The sequence below is a fragment of the Raphanus sativus genome, chromosome 8 (genome assembly GCF_000801105.2).
Source record: "Raphanus sativus cultivar WK10039 chromosome 8, ASM80110v3, whole genome shotgun sequence".
Classification (NCBI taxonomy): Eukaryota; Viridiplantae; Streptophyta; class Magnoliopsida; order Brassicales; family Brassicaceae; genus Raphanus; species Raphanus sativus.
In genome coordinates, this window is record NC_079518.1 from 13,315,199 (window position 1) to 13,340,125 (window position 24,927).

At 30.8% G+C, this 24,927-nt stretch overlaps 3 protein-coding genes across 4 annotated transcripts; all 3 read right to left on the minus strand.

Moving 5' to 3' along the window:
* Positions 1–8,562: 8,562 nt before the first annotated feature.
* On the minus strand, positions 8,563–9,217 carry LOC108834114 (putative glycine-rich cell wall structural protein 1). The gene has a single exon (XM_018607475.2). It carries the CDS (start codon positions 9,167–9,169, stop codon positions 8,720–8,722), a length of 450 nt encoding a protein of 149 aa, XP_018462977.2. The 5' UTR covers positions 9,170–9,217; the 3' UTR covers positions 8,563–8,719.
* A 5,440-nt stretch (positions 9,218–14,657) lies between these two features.
* On the minus strand, positions 14,658–19,497 carry LOC108818797 (probable starch synthase 4, chloroplastic/amyloplastic). Of its 2 annotated transcripts, none has more exons than XM_018591732.2 (16): positions 19,278–19,497; positions 18,559–18,898; positions 18,394–18,478; positions 17,277–18,309; positions 17,137–17,188; positions 16,941–17,063; positions 16,792–16,867; positions 16,529–16,713; positions 16,234–16,428; positions 16,089–16,160; positions 15,803–16,012; positions 15,587–15,712; positions 15,353–15,502; positions 15,220–15,281; positions 15,060–15,135; positions 14,658–14,989 (listed from the first exon to the last, which is right to left on the minus strand). In XM_018591732.2, exons 1-16 carry the CDS (start codon positions 19,433–19,435, stop codon positions 14,810–14,812), a joined length of 3,123 nt encoding a protein of 1,040 aa, XP_018447234.1. In that variant the 5' UTR covers positions 19,436–19,497; the 3' UTR covers positions 14,658–14,809. The 2 variants fall into 2 exon arrangements, with proteins under 2 accessions (XP_018447234.1, XP_018447233.1); XM_018591731.2 differs by having other exon boundaries at positions 18,391–18,478.
* Positions 19,498–22,464: 2,967 nt separating this feature from the next.
* On the minus strand, positions 22,465–24,075 carry LOC108822871 (probable purine permease 10). The gene is made up of 2 exons (XM_018596064.2): positions 23,936–24,075; positions 22,465–23,804 (listed from the first exon to the last, which is right to left on the minus strand). The coding sequence occupies exons 1-2, from the start codon at positions 23,964–23,966 to the stop codon at positions 22,645–22,647; spliced, it is 1,191 nt and encodes a 396-aa protein (XP_018451566.2). The 5' UTR covers positions 23,967–24,075; the 3' UTR covers positions 22,465–22,644.
* Between the last annotated feature and the right edge of the window lie 852 nt (positions 24,076–24,927).

Consider the following 24,927-nt stretch of genomic DNA (forward strand, 5'->3'; position numbering starts at 1 on the left):
ACTCCATTTTGAGTGAAAAATAAAGTAAAAAAAAAAATATTGCTCTATTTATGAAATAAATATATTTTTACTTCATCAAATAAAAGATAAAGTAATTTAGAATATTTATTATTCTAAATTTCATTTTAGAATGAAATAGGAAGTTGACACAAAAAAAATCTAATCAAATAATCTGACGTGACATGTAAAAAAACAGTACTAGTCAGATATTAAAACCTGACTATAAAGTTTTTTTACACTCTATAGTGGAAACATAATGAAGCAGCAACAACCAAATCGTGTAGTTCAGACATAATGTTTTCTCAATTAGGGAAATTTTCTTGAGTAATATCTATAATCATGGTTGATATGATGACATAAAAACCATGGTTGATATTTATAAAAAATTATGTACAGTTATTTTTGCTAAAGTTGTTTTTGAGTTCATCTAGTTCTATTATAATTTTTGTTTATATAGTTAAATGTTTTTCTTTTGCTTAAATTTGATATATAGTTAAATGTTTAGGATGCAAAAATACGTACGTGCAGAAAAAATTGGATATGTTTCAAAGCATGTTGATTGCAATTTTTTTCCTTAAATTAACTTAATTATTTCCCCCATTTAATTATCAGTAGGGACTAGGGACAATTTTGTCTCAAGATATCTTCATGCTATTTTGTGATTAGTCTTTGCTTAGAAATCTAAAAATTCTTGCAACAAAATAAACTGCTCCTCAGATGGTTTACTTAGCCTAGCTATGTGATAACAATAAAAAAAATATGGCTTACTTAGTTAGCTATATGATAACAATAAACTTGATGGGTTAACCAAACTTCGTTTATGGGTGTTCGATCTGGATTTTGGTTTGTTTTTTTTTTTGTTTTTTTGGTATTTCGGTGTATAAAAAATAGTTATCATATTACAACCATATCTACTTTGATTTGACCGGTTTATATACCGCCAATTTTGGTTTATCTATCTTATTAAAACAGAAGTACAATATATAGAAATACCCTTAGTTTTCAAATTTAGTTACATTTCTATGCCACTGAGAATTAAATTGAGTTTCCTATTTTAATGCTTGTCTTTTTCAGTTAGATTAATGTATTTTCCTTAAATAAAATTGAATTAAATGTAATTAAATTGAATGTCATATTTTAATGTTTGTCTTTTCTAATTAAATTAATGTGTTTTCCTTAAATAAATTTTAGTCAAATGTAATTAAATCAACTTAAAAATACATCTATATTCAAAACTATTGAAACAAATATTAACAAACTATTTTTTTGTCATCTATATTAACAAACTATTGAAACAACCTAAACTATGTAATTTATTTTTAAAAGTTAGCTTCCACGTTTTTGGTGTTATAATATGTATACCATATATAAACAAATTAATGATACTACTATAACTTACGAATAAAGTATTTTGCATATATATTAGGCTGATTCACTTGTGTTTTAAACTTCCTAATTATAAAATTTTTGGAATATTATCATCAATTTTTTTATAACAAGAATATTCCAGTGATATCGGCTTTATGTTTTGAAAATAAAATTTATTTTATTACCATGATTTTGTTAAAATAGACCGGTCAAATTATATCATGTCCAATTGGGTTTTTAGAATATTTGTAACTTATTTTTAGTTTGATCCAGATTTATAATATACTAATAATACATTTCAATCATACAATTAAATATAAAAAATGTCAATATAATTTTGATCCAACATAGTATATTAATATATATGTACATCCAATCTTTTTGTATAGTTACATAACTGCTGCAACACATATCTAATAAAAATATATAATACGATACAATAACAAATATATGATATACATAAATTACTAAATAAACATCCATGCGGTCGCACGGATCAAGATCTAGTTCAGTTTTATAGCAAAAAACCATAAATACATTTATCTTTTATAACGTTTTGTGAGTTTTATCAACTTTAATAAAAATATGAAGACATTTAGGTTTTCAAATAAACTATTTTTTATTTTTATTTTACTATTTAAAATAAATAGTAAATATATAAAATTAGTAATAATAGTATTTTAAAAAAATAAGAAAACATAGTATTCCGTATTATTATCAGCACATATTTGTCAACAAAAAAAGTGAAAAAAATAGTTTGTTTAATTTGATAAAAGGAAAAAATAACTTTTAAGTTAAAACAACATATTAAATTACTAAAATCAATTGAAAATCATATCAATAAATAAAATATGTATATATTATTAATTATATTATATATTTTTACATAATTAAAGTACTATATTTTAGTTACTCGGTTTAGCAAAAATATTTATGATTCAACTGATTTAGTTCATCCCTAGCCCTTGCTTTTTTAATGTTCAAGTAGCTAATTATTGTTAACGAGATATATGATCCACTAATTAACCACAACGTGATACTGGCTCTAAATTCTTCAATAATTATTTTCCTTAACTTTATATGGGAAACACAGTTTTGGTACGTGATACTGGGTCTAAATTCTTCAATAATATTTTTTCCTTATCTTTATATGGAAACACAATTTTGGACTCAACCTGGCTATAGATAGAAAGGGATCGCTCAGGTTTTGAAACATTTAATTGAACTTTCATTATAATTTCAATATTTTTATAAAACTATTTCATATATTAATTTATTAATCGATATAGATATATATAGTATATCACAGAACATGAATTTCTTCAATATCTATATTATTATTTGTGAAATGATTTTTCACAATTGAATTCTCACGTTAAAAGTTAGACTGCTTAATATCGTTTTTACAATTAATTGATTTTTATATATAATTCTTAATATAATTTTTAAAATTATATTAAATATTAGATTCATATGTTATATTAGATAATTTATTATAATTTAATAAAATAAATTGCCGAAAACATATTTTAAAAGTAAGATAATTCTTATATATATATTGTGTTTTCTGGAATAATGTTTTCTATTATAAAATTAAACAATTAAGATATAAAATATTATTTACTAAATACAAATCAAACAAAAACATTTCTGTACATATGTTTTCTAAAACAATTTCAATTTGTGAGTTTTGTAAAAATTCCAACACAATAACAAACATATATTTATAGATAAAAAAACATAAATAATAACTTATTTTGCTGATTTTATATATATATATATATATATATATATATATATATATATCAACTAAAATAATTTGTAAGTTGTTAGTGGATAAAACAGTATCATGAAGTAGATGATTTTTTTTTAGTTTTTATTTTATACAAATTGTTTTCCGTTCTTTTTACAAATATCCATATATTTTTAATACTGTAAGAAATGGAAGAGAAATTTAGTGAGCCTACCTTATTTTTCAAATGATATTTGTTTAGAGATCAGTTTTTTTTTTATTTAGCCCCCAATTTTTTTGGACTCTAGTTTACTGATATAATTAAAAATAATAACACAGATAACGGCAACACATGTATGTCAGTACAAGTCAACCAAATGATCTTCGTCTAGTGGTAAAAGGTTCACAGATATGAGTACCGTCTTGGGTTCGATTCTTTTTATCCACCGAAACGTTTTAAGTGATAAAAAAATACAGATCATGCGGGTCTCGTGGTGATTATTCCTTACGTTTAGAAAACCTTTAGAATCACGTCATGGCTAAGTCAACAGATCGGGATGTTTTGGACGACAAGTCAATGTTCAAATTTTGATTTTATTATCTTAACAGAGATTAGATATAAATTCTTGACGTTTTCATTTGGGGCTCTTGGTTTTACTACCTTGTTATGACAAATCGTAGTAATCATAACTAGAGCAATGTAGCATCTATATATAGGTTTATCGATGGAATATACCGAGTTTATTCTCTTATCATGATTTAACCAATGTGTGATCATGAAAGAGAAAGAACAAAAAATGTATTTTTGGGTAAAATATTAAATGAGTAATGAAAATATATTCTCCTGACATTTTTCATGATGGAAGTAGGTGCACAAAATGAAGTATCCACTTCTTGTAGAAATGGCTAGACATCCTTTTGCTATACAAATTTTGCCAGTGGCATCAGAAAGTGATTTTAATACGAATGGAAGGATTTTAAAATCATATAGGAGTTGTTTACTTCACTACACAGGTTCTTATGTGTAAGCAATGAATGCATGATGATATCAAAATTAGTGAAAACATCATCACAAATAAAGAAATCCTTGTTGATGTTGAACTTATTGATAAGCTTGAGAAAGGTACGTGTTTCTTTTAATTAACTTTTCATATTTTTTGCTAACTTACATTTGCTTTTGTTTTCAGAATTCAAAGCTCACAATATTGGAGGTTGATGATCCAAAGTTCAAGGTTAAAGTTTCAAAAATTTGGTTATATATTTAATGAATAATGTTGCTTTTTCTTTGGTTTTTATTTAGATCATAAACCTTGCTTGATTTTCATTTCAATAAAGATAATAGGATAAGACATGCGTCTTGCGCATGATGAGATTATTATAACAAAAAGTACTTTATAATTTTGAAGATGGTTTGTAGAAATTTAGGATAGAAACATGTTTAATGGGTAATATGTAAGCGGTAATTTTATTCATCTAAAAAGGATAATGTAGAAACATTGGTATAAAGCCTGACGCAATAAAAATATACTTGTGACTAAACATTAAATATATGAAATGGATCTGATTTATTTTACATGGATCAAGATTTGGAACAAATAAAATGGACAAAGAAATCGTGATGGGCTGTTGTTGTTAATACATTTATAAGGCCTAAGCTATTGATGAGTTATACGAAAATTGAAGGTAGTTTAAAAGCATTCCCTACACTGTATATATAGTGCGGAACCAACGAAAATGATTTCCTCCGAAGAGATCTATGACATTAACTGTAAATATGTCTAATTGGCAATCAACGTTTAGTGGAATGATTTTCTTGCGATGATTTTGGTAATTAATAATTTACCATATAATATGAGCAGTTCGATTTGAATAGAGAAATATCTATGACATTAAATATAATTATGAGTAATTCGCTTGGCAATCATGGATTCCATTCATAATATAGGTAACAAAATATGTTGTAGTAATTCATAATCTTTATGAAAAAATAAGGATTGCATTGTGACATGGGATGACATATAATTTTCCGTAAATGCGTTGATAAATCAATGAATTGACTGAATATTTTTCGTGGATTTAATGATATAAGCATATAATATGCATTGTTAAGCTATGTATATTTTACTTCCCTAAATACTATCGATTTTAATTGTTTTTTTTGCAACGGAAACTAATAATTTTTCAAATATATGTATTTTATAACTTTGTATAGTTTTATGATTGGTCGGACTCTAAAAAAAATAAGTTGCTCCAAGATAGTATTTTTAAATAGGTATAGATTACCATTTCAGTATATTTGATCTTACTGTCTAAGTCTAATTAAAAATAATTGTTAGTTAAATTATTTATTTTGTATTTCATCGAAATCAGTTAAACATCATTTGATCACAAACATCTTAGTGTATATATAAAGTGGCTCTTAGGTTATATCTATATTATTAAAAGAGAAGTACACATATAAAATATCCCTTAGTTTTCAGTGTTATTTACACTTCATGCCACTGATATTAAATAATATTTCCTATTTTAATGTTGTCTTTTTCAATTTAATTAATGTGTTTTCCAAAATTAAATTTGAATTAAATACACAATTAAATTATATTTCCTATTTTAATGATTTGTCTTTTCCACTTACATTAATGTGTTTTCTAAAATTAAATTTGAATTAAATACATATCATTAACTTCTCAATTAAAACAATGTCAAGTTAAAAAAAATACATTTTTATTAGACAAACAATTCATGGAAATTATAATATCAACTCTTCATTGAACAAATCTGAACGAAAAAGTATTACCAAATTTGAACCGAAACTAGATAATATCCAAACGGATTTACCATTTTGGTATCTAGAGAACCATAACTAAACCTTATTCGAACGAAATATTATGGATATCCGAATGTATTTAAATCATATTTATATACTTCAATATGTTAGTTATTTTTCGAGTTAATATCCAACTATTTTAAGTTGATTTAAAATATAAAAAATAATCAAAAGTAAACATCTAAAGTAGATAAACAATAATCAAAACACCAAAAATACTTAAAATATGTATATATATATTTATTCTTCATCCAAATATTCAAGTTAAATTTATTTTAATTTTTAATTTAGGTACTTTAGCTTACATTACTCAAATTTACATGTTATTTTTTTAGATTTAAGGATATTTAAAGATATATAAATTTAAAAAAATTAAAAATAATTTAAACGGGTTATCAAACCCGCAAAGATCTAAATCAAACCGGAACCAAAGTTTATAAATACCCGAATAGAGCTAGAATCTTTAAACTCGAAAATCTCAAACCCGAATAAATTTTAGCTGAATTCGAGTGGATACCCAAATACTTATCCCTAGCTTAGTCAATATAAAACGATCAAATATTATAAATATACTATTTAGTATAAATAAATAAAAATTAAAACTGAAAATTAATACCCGTGCGGTCACACGGGTCAAGATCTAGTTTTTCTTAATATTTTAAACCTAATATAGTGAAAAACTCCATGGCTATGAATATTATTCATTTCATAGCTTTGTTATATATATAACATAAAAACAATATATGACATGTTCTTGAAATCATCTTGGAGTGCTATACAATAAGGTTGCACTTGTTCTGATACAATATAACAAAATTGCATTTAGTATGACGAATTCTAGAATATATACATATATATGTAATAATATATGTTTTAATATCTTGAAGAAGTACTTATTTGAATATGTTAACTTCATGGCTATTTTTTGTAGAACACGTTCGAGAAAACGTATATATCATATATTCTAATGCTGCTATCAATTAGATAGGAAATGTAGGTCTTCAATCGTATGTTTGTCAGCTCATGATACAACTAAGGGATATAAAATTTTGTAAATTTCGCTGCATTTATGTTTTAAAAACAGTCCAGTGACAAATATGTAAATACATTAAATAAGTGTTGGTATTTCTAAAAGGAGGTTGAGAGGCTCTCTCATCGTGGCACATCACCAGTGGTTATCTTTTATACAAAAAGGTCATGCCATGTTCGAAAATACGCTAGGCGTGAGTCGGGCGGTTCGTCTACGCCTAGCGAGTTAACAGAAAATCGGAGATTAATCGTAGATTAATCGGGGATTAGTTTTTAACATTTTTTCTTAATTTTTCGTAGAAATATATATGTTAAGACTTTATCCTTGAGTTGCATCACTAATAATTAAAGTGGCCCAGTGGAATTGCCTCGCTTTACCTTTAGGATACGTCATGGGTTCGAACAGCATGAAGCCTGTTTGGTTTTAATTTTTTTTCCTTTCATTAATGGCAAATATGTAATTAAGTTGTCTTCTTCCTTTTAGGGTTTTTGCTTCTTCTGCGAATTTTAATGGCCGCTTCACCCTTTTTTGACTTAATACATCGTTTTCTGACTGATTTCTTATCATTTATGCATAAAAAGTATAGATTTGTTACTTAACTTTAATTCCCAAGTGTTTAAAACCCTAAAATCCGAACTTTTTCAATGAAACCAGTTTTTTGGCCGAGTTAAATAGAATCGCCGCGGCTCTTCACCGCCCAGCGTTGCACCGCCGTGTAATCGGCCGAGTTGGCCGCGTTTTCGAACACGGAGGTCATGTGAAGAAGAAACTGTAGACGCTTCTATGCCTTTTGGTAAGTGGCACATGATAATTAATAGTTAAGCTTTAAAATATTAACACACCAGTTCTTACGTAAATAAACACAAGATACACCAGGTTTAGTTATATAACTAGATTTTGACCCGCGCTTTTGAAGCGCGGAATATTTTACGATGAAAAATTTCACTAATAATTTACCAAATATTTTGGTAAATTTTAAAGAGTGTGTATTTAAAATATTTTTGCATTTAAATCAGTATTTTTAAATTCAACCCGATTGTGATTATACCGGTTAATCCGGAGATCTAACAATTCAATTTATGTTTTTAAAATATTCATATTAAAAAATCACTAAAATCCGAGACTAACCGATTGAACTGATGGATGATCGATATGTAATCTAATTGGATTTAAATTGTAATAACTTCATAATTTGTAATCTTATAATCGAAATTTTAAAGTTCACTATTTTGCAATTTATGATAGTGAACTTTAAAATTATGACGTTTCTACAAAATTTTAAAGAGAAAATGATAGATATAAAATAACTAAGATTAATTATTGTATTATTTGGAAACATTGATAGTAGTATAAAAATATATTGTTTGGAAACATTGATAGTAGTATAAAGAAATAAATATATTGTTTGGAAACATTGATAGTAGTATAAAAAAATAAGTATATTGTTTGGAAACATGGATAGTAGTATAAAAAAAAGAAACATAAAGTGATTTAATGTATGTTTAACTATAAAATATAAATGTGTATTTAGTTTAAAAACTTACAAAATAAATGTTAGGTCCAACAGAATGTTTCTGTTTTAATAAGATAGATAGAATGTTGAAGTAACGGCCAACTACTTAATTATTCGTTTGATCCTTATTTATGCATTAAGGTTGTAGTATACATATATATGTGGTGCCAACCATAGTAATATTCATTTTCTTTTTCTAGTCTTATGTATCTATGCTTGTGTTAAGATGAACGAGAAATGCTTAAAATTTTAGCGGTGTTGGCTTCTCTCTCTTCGACCTGGAGAAGCTCCACCATTTCCACCGCCTGAGCTAGCCGCTTCACTTGCGTGTCCAGTCCCACTTCCGTGGCCAGAGCCACCGCCTGTGGCCCCTCCTCCTCCTGAACCAAACCCAAACCCAGTTCCTGAACCAGAACCAGAACCAGAACCAAACCCAAATCCGGTCCCTTTTCCTTTTCCATCTGGTGTTGAACCAGAACCAGAACCATAGCCATAACCACCTTCTGGGGTTGATCCCCATCCCCAATCATATCCCCAATTAGGTCCATGAGCCGAACCGCTTGCCCCGCTGGATCCTCCGGTGGGATCACTGCTTGGGCTGGCCGCAGAATGAGGGTTTTCAGACTCTCCTCCTCCATAGACAAACGAGAAGGCTAATAGTAGAGATATTAGAGCCAATGTGAGAAACTCACCTTTCATTTTCCTTTTGAAATATTTGTTTCAACTCTCTTTCCTTATGTTCTCACTAGGTTCAAGACTTTATATAACCACCCTCTCACACGACACACACACGTATTACTGTTATAATTTGATGAGAAAATCTAGAAAATAATATAAAAATTATATAAGAAAAAGGAGGGCCAGTTAGTGATACCCGTGAGTCCGTGACAAGTCTCTCTTTTAGGCATGTGAGAATCCAATTTTAGGGTTATAATTAAAATGTCGGTATCTCGTGATATCCTTTTTAAGGCTTCTACAGTAATGAGACACACCACTCATGATCAGTGCTATTTTTTAGTACTCCACTAACTCTTTGGACATTGCTTTCTTTCTTTAATTATTTGGGTCTAAACTTAAATCATTTTAGTATATATAATCCTCAAATTTATACGATCGAATAAATTCCAAGGAATGCTATAACCTAGCTTGTGTAAATGGTTCCGTGAGTTACTCTCCCATACATGTATACGTTGTCGAATCCTTTTAGAAAAGTTATTCTTTGCTAATTTGTTTTTTTTTATCGGCATGTTTTGCTTTTATATCAATACACGAGTTAGCTATACCAGAAATATGTAACTATTTTGGTAATTATATACTTTTCTTAAACAGTTCCCGTGAGTTGTTGACAAATGGCAGCTCACATTCTAAAATATCTTTTGCTGGCTCTCTAGAGATTTCCACTAACATAACAAATAATGTCGGTTGGCAGTTAAGATAATCTTGCCTCCAATACTTTTTTTCATGTGTCTTAGGAGTATTGTTGATCTTTCGACAGGTATATGAGGCCACTTCCTGTATGCTAGTCATTTTCTACATACTAGGTGTTTTCCTGCACCATGTGCAGAAATAAAAGTTTTAAAATATAAATTTATTTTAAAATATAAATTTTGTTAATTTTTGATTTTGTTAATTTTTGATTTTATTATTTGCTTACAATATACAATCTTAATTTAATCATATGTAAAATTTTAAGATTAAAAAAAAATATTTTTATTCAATGTATATTTAGTAATATACTAATATATATGTATATCTTTTGTAAAATATATTAAATCAAATTTTGTAAATGTAATAGAAAATTTTGTTAAGTGTATAATTATCAAAACATAAAACTAAATAATTTTCTAAAATTTGTGGATCTTAAAAATAAACTAATAGTATTGGATTAGAAAATTACATTTAAAAACTGTATAATTCTGAAGAATTGTTTTACTAATAATAATTATAAAATAAAATTAACTTTTGAAAAATCCAAAATAATATTATATTTCTATTTATAACATAATATTATTTATTGCTATATTAATGATGATCTATGAGTTATTACCATATTTTAAAAACTTACTAAAAATACAAATCAACAATAAAAGTAAATGTCCATGTCACTGTTTAAAGAAAATTATTTGAAAAAAAAAATATACTTATAAAATATAGCTATTGCTATATTAATGCTGATCTATGAGTTATTACCATATTTTAAAAACTTACTAAAAATACAAATCAACAATAAAAGTAAATGTCCATGTTACTATTTAATGAAAATTATTAATTTTTTAAAAATATACTTATAAAAATATAGCTAAATAATATTTCGAAATTTTAATTATTATTATATTTTTATTTAATTTATTATTTATTTTTATATTAATTATGATATATAAATTATTACCATATTTTAAAAACTTACTTTAAATATAAATCAATATTAAATATAAATATGTCATAATTATCTATAAGTTATTATCATATTTTTAAAAAATATCTTAAATATAAATCAACACTAAATGTAATATCCATGTCATAATTTATTTCAAGCCATGTCATCAATGTTAGTGTGCCATGTCATAATTTTTCTTTCAAAATTAATATGGTAATGACACATGTCAAAATCACTTCTCAAATATAGACTAGGGGATTCTTTCTCCCACAACAGAAAAAAACTAGGGAAGACGCATGAATTAGACATTCACATACAATCAAATTCGTTTATTTTTCGTTTGAAATATTCGTCTAAAATATTGAGCAATTTAAGACTGCTAATTCAAATAGTGTTATTTATTTGTAAATTTTCCCTGATTTAAAAATCTGTATGTAATTTAAAACAAAAATTTGTAACTCAAAAATTTAACATAAATTTTATTATTATTTGTAAGTATGAAATTCTATAACTTTAGTTTTAGAATATTCAAAATCATTACAAAACAACAAAATTAAATTATTAATATTAAATTACACTTAATCTGGTTTTAATTTTATGAATAGTGATTCTCATATAAAAATTCAAGATGATAGTATACTTTAGTATTTGATTAAAAATAGGATTACTCGGTGCTTTTAAAATATAAAATTGATTTTTTTTTCTGGTGACATTAAACTAGGTGGCATCTCAAATTCTTTGGCTTGGTTAGTGTCCAGAGATCAGTTCCGACATCATACCTCTTCATGTTTTAATGTCTTATTATCTATAAATCTTGGTACCGCTTGGTTCTTATAAACCTGGTCTCTCCTGGAACTCTATTAGATTCTGGAGACACAAGGTTCTAGTGGACCATATGAAATGCTCATTCATGTGGACTCTTTATTAAGCTGATCATCCTTTAAACTATTACGAATTTTCATCATTTTGTGGTGCCATTAGCAGTCCTGGCTCGGCCTGGACACAAGCAAGTTTTATATTTCTATGATTTTGTTAAAATAACAATTTATCTAGTGTCAAAACAGAGTTAAAGAGAGATAGATCCGTGGTTTCCTAGTTTTTAGATTTTTATTTCTAGTTTTTGGTTTTTTAGATTTTGGTTTTTACTTTTTGATTTTGTAGTAGATTTTACTATTTTAGAAAACACAAATGGTTGTTTTAGACTTTGGTTACTTTGGTTTTAGTTTTTGGTTTTTGATTTTAAAATTAATAAAATGAAATTTTTATCAAAATAATGTTTTTACTCTGAAAAATACAATATACAATCATTAAACCACACATAAAATTATTTCATAAAATGATTTTAAATAAAACACTGTTTATACAAGCTAAATAAAATTTAATTAGATTTATAAAATTATGGTAAGTATATTTATGTAAATCAAATCAAATAAATATCAATATATGTATATTATAAAGTATATTAATATCTATACTTGTAAAAAAGAGTTACACTGTAGTAAATGTGTAAACTAGGAAATATAGCTAATTTTTATGAAATAGTAAAATAAATGACATAAAATTAGTTTCCTAAATAAAACTAAAAGTTATGAACAACATATACATATTTTTTAAACACTATCATTAAATTTATTTTATTGATAAGTGAAAACATTTATAGGATTTATTTTGTTTACATCAATTTATTATTATATAAAATAAAATAAAAAATATTATTATAGTTTTTGTACAATAAAGCTTTGTTATGATTAGCATAAATGTAAATGCCTTAGCTACATGTGCTCAGGGGATCTTTACCATCAGCAATTAATATGAGTTTTGTTTAGTAGAAAAAACTAACGGGGATTATGGCTTTTTTACATATGTTTGTAATAGTAAGAGTCTGGCTGGTTTTCCCGCTACTATCCGTAAATGCAGATTTTGCGGTTGGTAGATGTTGACAATGTTTCAAAACAATCATACAAATCGCTACAGATCGCTTCAAACCGTTCTGACCTCTTAAAATCAAAAGTTGGTTTCAACTAACGTTTGCGGTTGCAGATGGATAAAAAAAATTATTTTTTTCTAAATAATTTAAAATTTACAATCAAGCTGAAAAAAAAGTCAAGAACAAAGGAAAAAAAAAATAGACATCATCGTTATCCATCTTTTCGGCCGGCGGCGGCTTGCCGCTACTACCGTGAGAAGATGGATTTCTTTTGCTACTTATTTTAGTCTTTTTTCTTGCCTAGATGGATTCGAATTTGGTCCTAGGTTTCAGTTTGTCGAATTGAAGCGGGAAGTTTCAGATCAGACACTATAGAACCGGATCTCATCAGATCTGTGATATATGGTGGTTGATTTATAGTGACCGGCTGTGTTGAGCTTGATTGTGTTAGGTGCTGCTTGTTTTTGTTTGCTGTGGTGAAGAAGCGTCTAGAAGAGCGTGGTGAGTTCGTTCAGAGTCTAATGGCAAGTCTCAGTTAGATCTGGAAGGAGTCGATGGAGTGGAAGCGTTTGGAAGTGCAAGGTGAGTCTTTTACAGAGTCTGGTGGCAAGTTAAAACTGGATCTAGAAAAGGCAGTGGAGGATCGGCGCATGGAAGGCGTGTGTGGTCCCTGTCAAAGATCAATGGCAAATTGGTTTAATTTTGAAGGGCGTCAATAAAGCATAAGCATGTAGAAAACTTAACACATAAACGGTTAATTGTAAGTTGACGGGCTGATTTTGGTTCTTTTTGACTAGTTTTGATTCCCATTTAAGGTAGTTAAGGCTTTTGTATAAGATATTTTTGGCTCTAGGGTTGATTATCTTTCAGCCTGGCTTGTTTGTTCACTTTCTGAGTTTTAGTTTATATGTTCAAGGTCTGTAATCTCTTTTCTTAGAGTGTTTAAGTTATTTTTGAATAATAAAACATAAAAAACTCTTACAAACAAATGCAGTGTTATTATTGTTGCCATTGCGCTAACTGTGAGAGCAAAGAATGTGAGAACAAAGAGTGGTCAAAACGACGCTAACATTGAGGCGGCTGTAATGATAAAACGCTATAGTTTTGAAAGTGTCAAGAAGGTGGCAAACTCAATTGCTCATGTACTATTCGGGAAAGGAGGATCAGGAATTGTCTATAAAGAAAAATTACCTGATGCCAGCGGCCGAGATATTGCACTCATAAGATCTTGAAGGAATCAAAGGGGGATGGAGCAGAGTTTATCAATGAATTAGCCAGCATGAGTAGAGAAAAAGAGCATGATGGTTCAACCGGATGTTTATAGTTACGGAATGGTGGTTCTTGAGATGATTGGGGCAAAGAACATGAAAAGTGTTGGAAATTCTAGATCCGAAAACGTTTCAATGTACTTTCCAGATCGGATCTACGACAATCTGGAGAGGAAAGAAACCATGATTTTTTTCTAGAGATCATATAACCGAACAAGATAGCCAAGAAAATAGCATTGGTTGGTTTGTTGTGTATTCAGACCAGTGCATCTGATCTTCCACCAATGAAAGAAGTCGTCGAAATGTTAGAGGGAAGTCTTGAAGCCCTCCAGGTACCACCTAAGCCTCTCTTGACTTTACCATTTGCAACCCCTTGGGAAAGTGCTGCAGATAGTCAAGAGACTCCTAGTTTCTAGACACTAAACACCAGTTAGAGAAAATAACTCTATAAGGTACACTCTAAGATATGATTAGTTCATAGCTTTAGTAAATGTTGTTGAGATGTTGATAACTATATTGGGCAGTGTTTAGTGTGAGATGTTGAGTTATTGAGAGACAGAAATGTTTATTAATGTGTAAAAAATGTATAGATAATCACATTCTTCATGAAACATAGAGAGTAAATCAATCTTTTGAATGGGATTAAAATTACATAGTGTATTTCTATTATGAACAAGTAAAGAAGATTTTAAATATATAATAACTAAGTAAATAAACGTGTGTTACAAGAAAGAATCTCTACGAGGAGGAGGCATGTGAAAAAAAACTCACGTGCGGTTAGGAGAAGCTCTAGCTCTGGCCACTGATCTCGTGTAAAGCTCTTCGTACTGTGTAGCCGATGATGCCCAGCTAAAGTCTATGCTCATCACTTTCTCCATCAGTCTCACCCATTTCTCTTCATCCATCTTGTAATGATTAAATGCCCGCTCCAACGCGTAGTTTAAACCCTGTTTTAACACTTCTTGCTTTAGCTAAAAACCAAACCAAACTAAGAGAAAAGAGAACCGTTTAACTTACCTGTTCATCAGCGGTTTGAAAGGTAAACCCGTTCTGAAACTGGGTTGGTATTGTATCATCATCGATGTCAAAGACACTGAAAATAGTCATCATGTTTCAAAAGATTCAAAACCAATGTTAATGTCTCCTCCAGACAAGGTCTTTTATGTTTTGGTTTTACCTGTCGTTTAGGCCTCCGGTTTTACGCGCGATTGGAATGGAGCCATATCTCATAGCAATCATCTGGTGCAAGAGAAAGAATCAGTTTATATATTTACTCACATTCTTAGAGATTATGGTTTGTAATTAGTAACCTGTGTAAGTCCACACGGTTCGAAAATAGAAGGAATAATGAACATATCAGATGCTGCATAGATCGAATGAGACAGAGCTTCATCGTATTTCAGTAACAACCGGACATGATCATGGCTCTTAAACTGTTGCTCAATCCCTTCAAATTCCCTCTATAAAAAAACCAAAATGCATTAAAGCTTAAAACAACGAAACTGGAAACTCAGAGACCAGACAGGTTATTATTATATTATTACCTGAATATGAGGGACTGGACTAGAACCAAGGAGAACAAACTGTCCACCTAACTCTAACGTTCTGTATATAGCATGTCTGATTAGATGAACTCCTTTCTGTGGCACTAATCTTGTTATGCAACCAACCTAAGTAATAATAATAAAAATAAATAAACTGAATCAGTATGCCTCAAGAATCAGAAATGTAATAATCAATAAGCATATATATATATTTACCAAAGGGCGTCTTGACTCGGCTGAAGAAAGTCCAAGCTGCTTTCTAAGTGCGTATTTGTTTTCATCTTTCCCCTGAAGATCTTTAGCGTTGAACTGAGCCTTAAGGAAAGGGTCCGTGGCTGGATTCCATGAATCTGTGTCAATGCCGTTAAGGATCCCAATGAACTTCTTGGAGTTGGAATTGAGCGTTGAATGGAGTCCTTTTCCTCCCTGTTAAATACAAGACTAGAGTGTAAGTAAAAAAAAAGCTTTGTTTGATTAACAAAAAAAAAGGAAGTTCTTGTACCTCAGATGTTCGAACTTCTTGTGCGTAAGTAGGAGAGACAGTTGTTACAATGTTTGAGAAAATGATAGCACCCTGGACAAAGAGATAAGAGGTGTACAAGAGGAGCGTTTTGATTTATTTTAAGTCTTTGTAATAATCCATATACCTTAACAGGATTGACTCTATCTCCAGATGAGTGATCTTGCATTCTGTCCGGTCTGTTTAACTGGTTAACATCAAGGCCGCAAGATCCCAGATCTGAAGCAGATGAGGTACCTTGATACTCAAAGTTGTGACATGTAAAGCATATTCTTGCAGAGTCTAACCCCTTTGGAGCATACAGATCCCAATAAAGCGGCGCCTGTGATTTCAAAAAAAAAACGAAAGAAAGAGGTTCAAAAGGTATAATCCTAAACAACAAACAAGACTTATGCCACTGATTAAGACCAAAAAAACCGTACAACAAAAGCTGTTTGCCAGTCATGACAATGTATGATGTCTGGTTTCTTGCCGGACTGAAGAAGCAGCTCTAACGCAGCGCGGCTAAAATAAGAGAAGCGTTTGAAATCATCTTTCTCTCCGTAGAACTGTCCTCTCCAGAAGAACTTGCTCGGATGTTGTGGCTCGATGAAATGTACAGGTAAACCTTTTATATACCAAGAAGAAACTTTGATTCAAACAAAGAAACAGAGTAAATAAAATCAAAAGTCTCTCCTCCTCTCACCTTCAACAGTGCCTATCCAGATTTTGTTTTTATATAACTTCCCATCAAAATATGACTCCACAACTGTATCCAAAGCCTGCGGTGAATATATCAAACCATCATCAAGAACACTTATTATTTATAGATTTATAAATTTGCAACAAGATTACCCTTAAGTCACGGACACGATCATATTGCATACAGTCATATTTGGGAAGGATAATCTCCACCAAATGACCTCTTCTTTGCAAGGCCTTACCAAGACCCGCCACAACATCCCCCAAACCTCCCACCTATAACAATTAACATCAAGGAAAATTAGGAATGACAAAGTTGAAAATCTCAGGGGGGTTTAGCTGAACCAACCTTAGCTACAGGTGCCATCTCAGCTGCAATGTGAACGACATACAATCCTTGACTAGAATCAAGAAAAAAGAAAATTTATTACTCTTTCAAAAACTTTAAAAAAAAAAGGGAAAACAATGTTTCAAAAGGCGTTTTAATACCTTGTTGGAGATGAAACAAGCTTGAGAAAAGCAGAGATGGCATCTCGTTCACTCTTGTCTTTGACGTCAATATACGTATCGTGAATCCTTCTATCTTTCTTCCAAACCATTTCCCTCAGCGACTCTGCATCATCGTTTGCTATTTTCTTCTCGAGCAGCCATCCATCAACAGTAAGAAGCAAACGACTCCAATAATCCCAAGGCATGTCATCGACCGGTTCATCTCTCGCCTCTTTTCTATTATTGCTCTCTTCCTTCAATCTCTCAAGCGTCTCCTGAAACTCTTTGATCGATTCTTGATATAACTGAACGTACGAGAATATCTCTGCGTCAGACTTCTCTAGCCTCTCCTCGAGTAACTCCACCTTATCTTGCATTAACTCATTGTACTGTTGGATCTTCTCCGATGATTCTTTATAAACATTGGCTTCTTTAACCGATTCCTCGATCTTTTCAACTTTGTTCTTGAGTTCTTGATTCTGTTGCAACACTAAAACCGCTTGCTCCGCTTGTTTCGTAGCTCTATCCAGCAGCAGCTGGAGACTCTCCACCTTCGTCCACAGATCGCTACACTCGGTTTTAAGAGACGAAAGCTTCGAGACATCTTCTTGAGAAACCAACAGCTTACTCTCCAGATCCTTCACAGAAGACTCCAACCCCGAGCACTCCTTTGCCAACACGACCACACGTTCACCAGTGTTCTCAACGCTCTCAAGCTTCGACTTGAGCCTTTCTATATCGTTTCTCAAAGACACGTTCTCTATCTTCAACGTCTCTATCTCCTTGCTGAGCGCTAGAACGTAACCATCGCTCTCTGGATGAGGAGAGACCATCTCAAGACGAAGCTTCTCTAACTGCTCCTCAAGAAGCTCCACGCGTACCTTCTCTTGAGCGGCGGTTTTGATCCTTTCGTCCGTCTCAGCTAACTTCATTTCAAGAACATTGATTTCTCCCTGTAATGCTTCCTTCTCGCTAAGGATCTTGCTGAGCTCGGCTAGAGCGCTGACTCGTGCTTGGTCAAGCCGGAGAATATCTGTCAGTGATCATCATGGCTTTTAATATATGAATTTTCACAATATAAGGAAAATTAAAAAAAAAATAGAGAGACAAAAACCACTTTTCTCTGCGTTTCTAATCATCGTCATTAGTTCCCCAAACTGTCCATCTGAGAACTGATCGCCGCCTCCACTTTCTTTAATTAACTGAAAAAAAAAAAAGATTTACCAAAATGATATTAAAACAAAGAACTCTTTGAAGAATTGGTGAGTCAAAATATCATTACCAAAGCTTTTGCAACCTCAGGGACGGTCAAGACATTCAAGTCCTGCCTATCATCAGTAGTGGCATCATGAACACTCTCACCCTTCTTCTTTGAGAGTTTGCTTTTAAGCCGAGTAACTTCACTTTTCTGTACATCTTCATCTCTCTTTTCAGTACTTGAATCCACATGGTTAGTCTCTACGGTGGGATGAATATTGGTTCCCTTCTCTAACTCTGATTCAACGCTCCCCAAACCGGTATCAGGTTGTGAGTCTTCCTCATCGCTGTTGCTCTGAAGACTTGAGTTAATGGGTAGGATTGGTTCAGGAGAGCCTTTCTTGATTTCTTGTCTTTTATTTGAGCTGAGGATTTTGTCAAATATATGCAAAATAAAATAAAAAATGAGAACTGAAGAAAAGGAACTTAGGCTTAGGTATAGAGAGCATCCAGATAACACAACCACAGTCATATCATAAAATAAAAAAACAAATGCAACATTCTAATCTAACTCTCAGACAAGATGAATCTAATTCAGACACAGAGATTGGAAAAACCAAATTTTCAAAAAATGGAATCCAGAGAGTAAGTTTTAGAGGTGAGACTAAACCACACCACGCAAAGTATCTAAGAGCAGATTCATCAAATTCAAAAAAAAAAAAGTTATATCTTTCAATCATATTCGCACCTAATCATCAAAACCCTGAAAAGAAGACGAACAGAAACGAGGAACAAAAAACTCACTCGAAGCCACGTTGTTGTCGGATCTTACAAGAAGCAGGAAGTAATCGACGAGAGGGGAGATAGAAAAATCGAGGAGAGCTTCCGTGCTCTCTTTTGCAGGAGATTCCTCCTACTAATCCATTGGTTAAGAAACAACTTGATAGCTTCGTCGTCGTCATTGATACCAAAAGGAAGAAAGGTGAACTAGTGTTGCTTCAATGGAGGTTTTGTAGGGAAAAACAAAAAAAAAATTTCTCTGTAATATCTTAAACAGCCCTAAAATAATTAATAAACTAGATCTTGATCCGTGCTTTGGAAGCGCAGAATATTTTACGATGAAAGTTTCACTAATAACTTGATAAATATTTTGGTAATTTTTAAAGAGTGTATTTAAAATATTCTGATTAATCTGGAGATCCGACAATTCAATTTAGGTTCTTAAAATATTTATATTAAAAAAATCACTAAAACCCGAGACTAACTGATTGAACTGATAGATGACCGATATATAATCTAATTTGATTTAAATTGTAATAGTTTCATAATTTGTAATCTTATAATCCAAATTTTAAAGTTCATTATTTTGTAATTTATGAAATTATGACGTTTCTACAAAAATTTAAAGAGAAAATGATAGATATAAAATAACTAAGATTAATTATTGTATTGTTTGGAAATATTGATAGTAGTATAAAAATATATTGTTAGGAAACATTAATAGTAGTATAAAGAAATAAGTATATTGTTTTGAAACATGGATAGTAGTATAAAGAAAAGAACATTAGTGATTTAATCAATACTATTAATTCTTCAACATGTCCAATTGATAGTAGTTTGGTCCAAAAAAATGTTACTACATAATCAATATTACATTAGACTCATATATCAATATAAAACTAATTATATAAAAATAACGACCTTTTACTATACATATATACAAGTAACATTCACTGTAATCCCAAATTTTTAGGAGTTTACTTTTCCAAATACATTTTATTAGACAGTTATATTAATAACAAAGTAAAAGGAATAAATGATGATCGTATTTGATATTAACAACTGATAACAACATATATAAATATAATACATTTTTTGTAAGCAGTTTAGTTATTGTGTCTACTTTTTTTTTTGACTAAGGTTCTAATGGGTTGATATTAATACGTTGTGTCCAACTAAATATTTTATAACTGTATCTAAATAATGATAACCACCTTCTAAATATTGATATATGTTATGTTTAATTATTTATTTATTCTATTAATAATAACTAACTTCTATTTATTTTTATAATTGTTCCTACTTTAATATTGTTACTAACCACGTCATATGTTTATTATTATTGAGTTTTGATGAACATTCAATTCTCTCAGAAATTATTCATGCGAAAATTTTTCAAAAACAGTTATATTTTTTCGTGATTTAACTCAGTTCCAAAGAAACCCATGAAAAACAGTTATATTTTTCAATAGGTATTTGCGTCTGAAACAATTTCTGAAAAAATTCTCATCAACACTGTAAAAAACAGTTATAATTTTCAACGGATATTTATAATTTCTGAATTTTTATATTTCTCAATGTTTTCTTACATTGAAAATAGTGTGGATTGGTGGATTTCGGATCGTGGCTACCTGTCGATCCGCAAAGTATTTAAAATTTTAAAATTTTAAAAGTTTTTTTTTAAATACAGAAATTTAAAAATAATAATTTAAAATTTAAATCATGTATAAATTTTTTATTATAATATATTTTAATAATAATTAAAGCAAAGCAGGTGCGAGTACAAAATTATTTGTTTGTGGGTTGTGCGGGTCATATTTTTTAACCAAAGAAAAATTGAAAATCCACGGGTTGGCGGGTCAACGGGCGAGTTCGACCTGAAATACAGCCTTAACCGTGGGTATACCGGATCAATTTTTAAATTGCTATTATTTAATAAAATATATTTTGATTAAAATTTATATACAAATATAATTACAAAATATACAAATATAATCAGAAAGAAAAAACAAATATCAAAAATTAAATTTAAAACAGAAATATATATCCGGGCGGGTCAAAATATATTTCTCAACGGGTTGACTAAACCCGCAGATTTCAATTTTCAATTATCAACCCGCGGATTTCAGTTTTGGACGTAATAAAATTGAAATCTGCGGGTTGGCGGGTTCGACCGAAGATATACCAGATCAATTTTTAAATTGCTATTATTTAATAAAATATATTTTGATAAAGATTTATTATAAAGAAAATCATATATATAAGCACAAAGAAAACACAAATATGAGAATTAAATTAAAACAAAAAATATACCCGACCTTTTAAGGGCGGGTCAGAATCTAGTGTATGTTTAATTTTAAAGCATAAATGTGTATTTAATTTAAAAACTTACAAAATAAATGTTAGGTCCAAGAGAATGTTTTTGTTTTAATAAGATAGATAAATAAAAAATCTATTATAACATAAGTCATGTGCTTCAAGATAAGTCACGTGCTTTCGCCACGTGTATTCTAAGCTATATCCAAATCTAACGGTGGTAAATAGAAGACACACGCTGACCAATGAAACCAAACCAGGCCAATCCTTTTCCGTTTCCGTCATCGCCAGTGCGCTTCTTTGTTCCTTATTATCGCCGTAGTAATTAGTAAAGATGGTTCAGTTTAACCATAGTTCGTTCTTAAAGTTCGTGTATGTATGTTATAGCCGACCTGTCTTTTAGTACACTGACTGTTCTTAGTTCTGGTAAGAAGATTTAATACAATGTTCTGTCAGTTAGATACATGTGAATGTGAATATTGTGAATGTGAATATTCATTGTTGATATTGTGGCTGTGATATAGCCTGCTGTTAAGGAAGCTTCCTTACACTTCACGCAAAATTTACACCAGTTGGTTAGACTTATGTACCTTCTTTTTGGACTAAACCATTGTTTCACGCTCTGTGCATATTGTTTCATCTTCGGTTGCAGGTGCGAGGAGTTACATCATGGTCATCTATCTTCCTTTTATGTTGAGAGTGTAGCAAGAGTTAAGAAGCTCTCATTAAGTGGGTTATAACTTATAAGTCAAGGTTAGCTGATCAGTTCTGTTTTCAATGGCCACAACTGCAAAGTTTACACCCTCTCTTTGATACAGTATATCTTTCCTAGCATTGAACTCAAGTTTTAGCTACCAAAAAAAAAAAGCTACCAAAGTTTTTGATGCCATTTCACTGAGCTAATCTGATTTGGGTAAATTTATTCAAACTAAACCACAATAGATCACTATTTGTTTAAGCCAACCCTACTAAATTTTTACAATGATGTGAATATGAAAAAAAAAAAAATCATCTTGATACTTCACTTGAATTGCATCATAAATATATTATTTTTATTCTTCATTGTAGGCTACCCTCAGGCTAGAGAATGTATCTTTTGCCCACTTGACCCTTCTGCTTCTGGTGGATCAGATGATTCTTCTGTTGCGATTCCAAGACTATTCTTCAAGTTTTTGTCATCAAGATAGTGTTGGTAGACATATGACATGAAACCCCAAATAGCCAAGATCATTGAAATCACCTTCAACCCATTCATTTTGTCATGGAAAATGATGACAGCCAGTACAGGAACCACAGGCAATCCCAAAGCGCTTATAGCATTTGAGAATAGAGAGGAAAGCTCAAAGATCAGCCCAGTACCACCAATGTTGAATACCTGCCAGGTAATAGCTGTCCAGACAAGGTTCATAACGTAAGATACCTTTCCAAGCTTGTAGCTATCCATTTCACTGCTCAAAGTTTTCCACTCTCCGCTAGCGAATAGCCCCACCAAGCTAACACAACTGGCCACTAGACTCACGTAGATAATCATATCCATAACTTCTGAGAATGTTTGCCTCTTTAGGACTTTACGGAAGGCTACCTGTTGTAATGATAAGACTAGTCCAAACCCAGCAGAAGCACCAATGGTGCATATGAAACTTGTGACATACTGTGCTCTTGTTACTTTTTTGAAACTTGATTCCTCGTTATTGAAGGCAAGGAGGGTGGAAGAGATAGTAAGGAGCAAAAGAGAGTTCAAAATGATTGGAGTAAGCTTTTGTGAGTTGAGGAAATAAGAGAAGAAAGCGTTGAAGGCTAACTGAGATGCACAGATCAGGGAGAAGGTGGAAACGGGTAGGTAAAGCAGTCCTGTGGAGTAAAGATAGCAATCTCCTCCGACAAGAAGACCAAGTACTAGGTAAACTAATACACGGTTCCTAGGTGAGGCTGATTTGCCATCATCTCTATGAGTTGTTTTATGTGTTTTGATTGAGAAGAGATAATATGGAAGCAGAACAGGAAAGCCTACAAGTTGCACTACTGTTGCTAGCCATTTGCTGTTTCCTCCATTGTCATAGTATAGTCTGCCTAGGATTGTAGCAACTGATTGGCCTGAAATGACAAAGAATGTGTATGCAATCACCCGGAGCAACCGTTTGTATATGTTTGAGTGAGATACTCCTGTTTGGTTGCTACCAACTGAGTTTTCTTCTTCTTCTTCAACTGGTGGATTTTGTTCTTTTCCCTGCTGAACTGGTAAGTGAGGGGAAATATTGCAAAAAAAATTAGTATATATGAATGTAATTTTCTTGTGACTTCTAACGTTGAACAAATGATCCTATAAATTAAAATAATTCTCCAGGAATTGGTTTATGCTTACTCACCGATGACTTGTAGTTCTCCATCACCCTTCATGGTGGATGTGGAATATACCTCCTTGGATATGGACGAGGAGGAGCTAAAGACGTTTTGAAGTATTATATATCTTATTATCAGTTCTCTTTGTTGATAATATGCTACCAAATGATATGCTATATATTCAGGGATTACTGATTAGGAATCAATCACCATTAACTTTTCATTGTCAATTGTCCCACATACGTAAATGTCCATCTGAAAATACCTCTTATCTTGTCATGAATTTAAATTTTGAAGATTCAACTATTCTTGACCAAGAGATGAGTTAAGTCAAGTAGGATATAATGTGTAGCCAATATTCATACGGAAACGTTCATTTTCATCAACATAACACAAAACGAGTTGTGTGATCTTTAAGTCAACTGAAACTTCTTTGTCTCTAAGAATTCATTTGGCTTGTGCCGTGTGAGTATCTATCTCTTATGATTAGACTTGTGGATTAATTAGGAACAAACATTTTTGGGGTTTTCTCTTTGGCTACTTTAAAGCTTTTCTCATCAAGATAATGATATGATAGTTAAAGGTGAGGTTAAGTTATTGGATGGAAGAGAAAGTCTGCCTATCTTTCCAGGAAAAGACATTAAGATATCTTGCAACTTAGTAATACTTGGTGGCAGATTATGTCGCTACATTATTTCTGTTCACTTACGTATTGTTTCAAAGCTCTTTTTCCCAGAATTGACATGAGTTAACAAGCCTATTTTGATACACAGGCTCAACTGTACAGAGACATGCATCCCATTCGCATGTACCATTACGAAATTTACACAAACAAGCTTTATGTAGGATGCACGAATATGTGAAACAATTTTTTAATAAATTTGTGTATCATCCTCGAAATGGATTATGTGGCAAGTCATCAACTTCTTTTCATCGAGGTAGTGCTGATAGACAAATGAAAGATCCATTTTATCATGGAAAACTATCACAGGTATGAGTGGAACAATAGGAAATCCCA

Bases quoted from the DNA above. Each gene is read 5' to 3' on its own strand.
- LOC108834114 (XM_018607475.2), bottom strand. From the start codon at position 9,169: ATGAAAGGTGAGTTTCTCACATTGGCTCTAATATCTCTACTATTAGCC.
- LOC108818797 (XM_018591731.2), bottom strand. From the start codon at position 19,435: ATGACGACGACGAAGCTATCAAGTTGTTTCTTAACCAATGGATTAGTA. The intron at 18,899-19,277 runs GTGAGTTTTTTG...CAAAATCCTCAG, and splicing joins CGACAACAACGTGGCTTCGA to CTCAAATAAAAGACAAGAAA. The intron at 18,479-18,558 runs GTAATGATATTT...TTTTTTTTTCAG, and splicing joins CTGAGGTTGCAAAAGCTTTG to TTAATTAAAGAAAGTGGAGG.
- LOC108822871 (XM_018596064.2), bottom strand. From the start codon at position 23,966: ATGAAGGGTGATGGAGAACTACAAGTCATCG. The intron at 23,805-23,935 runs GTGAGTAAGCAT...CTCACTTACCAG, and splicing joins TGGAGAACTACAAGTCATCG to TTCAGCAGGGAAAAGAACAA.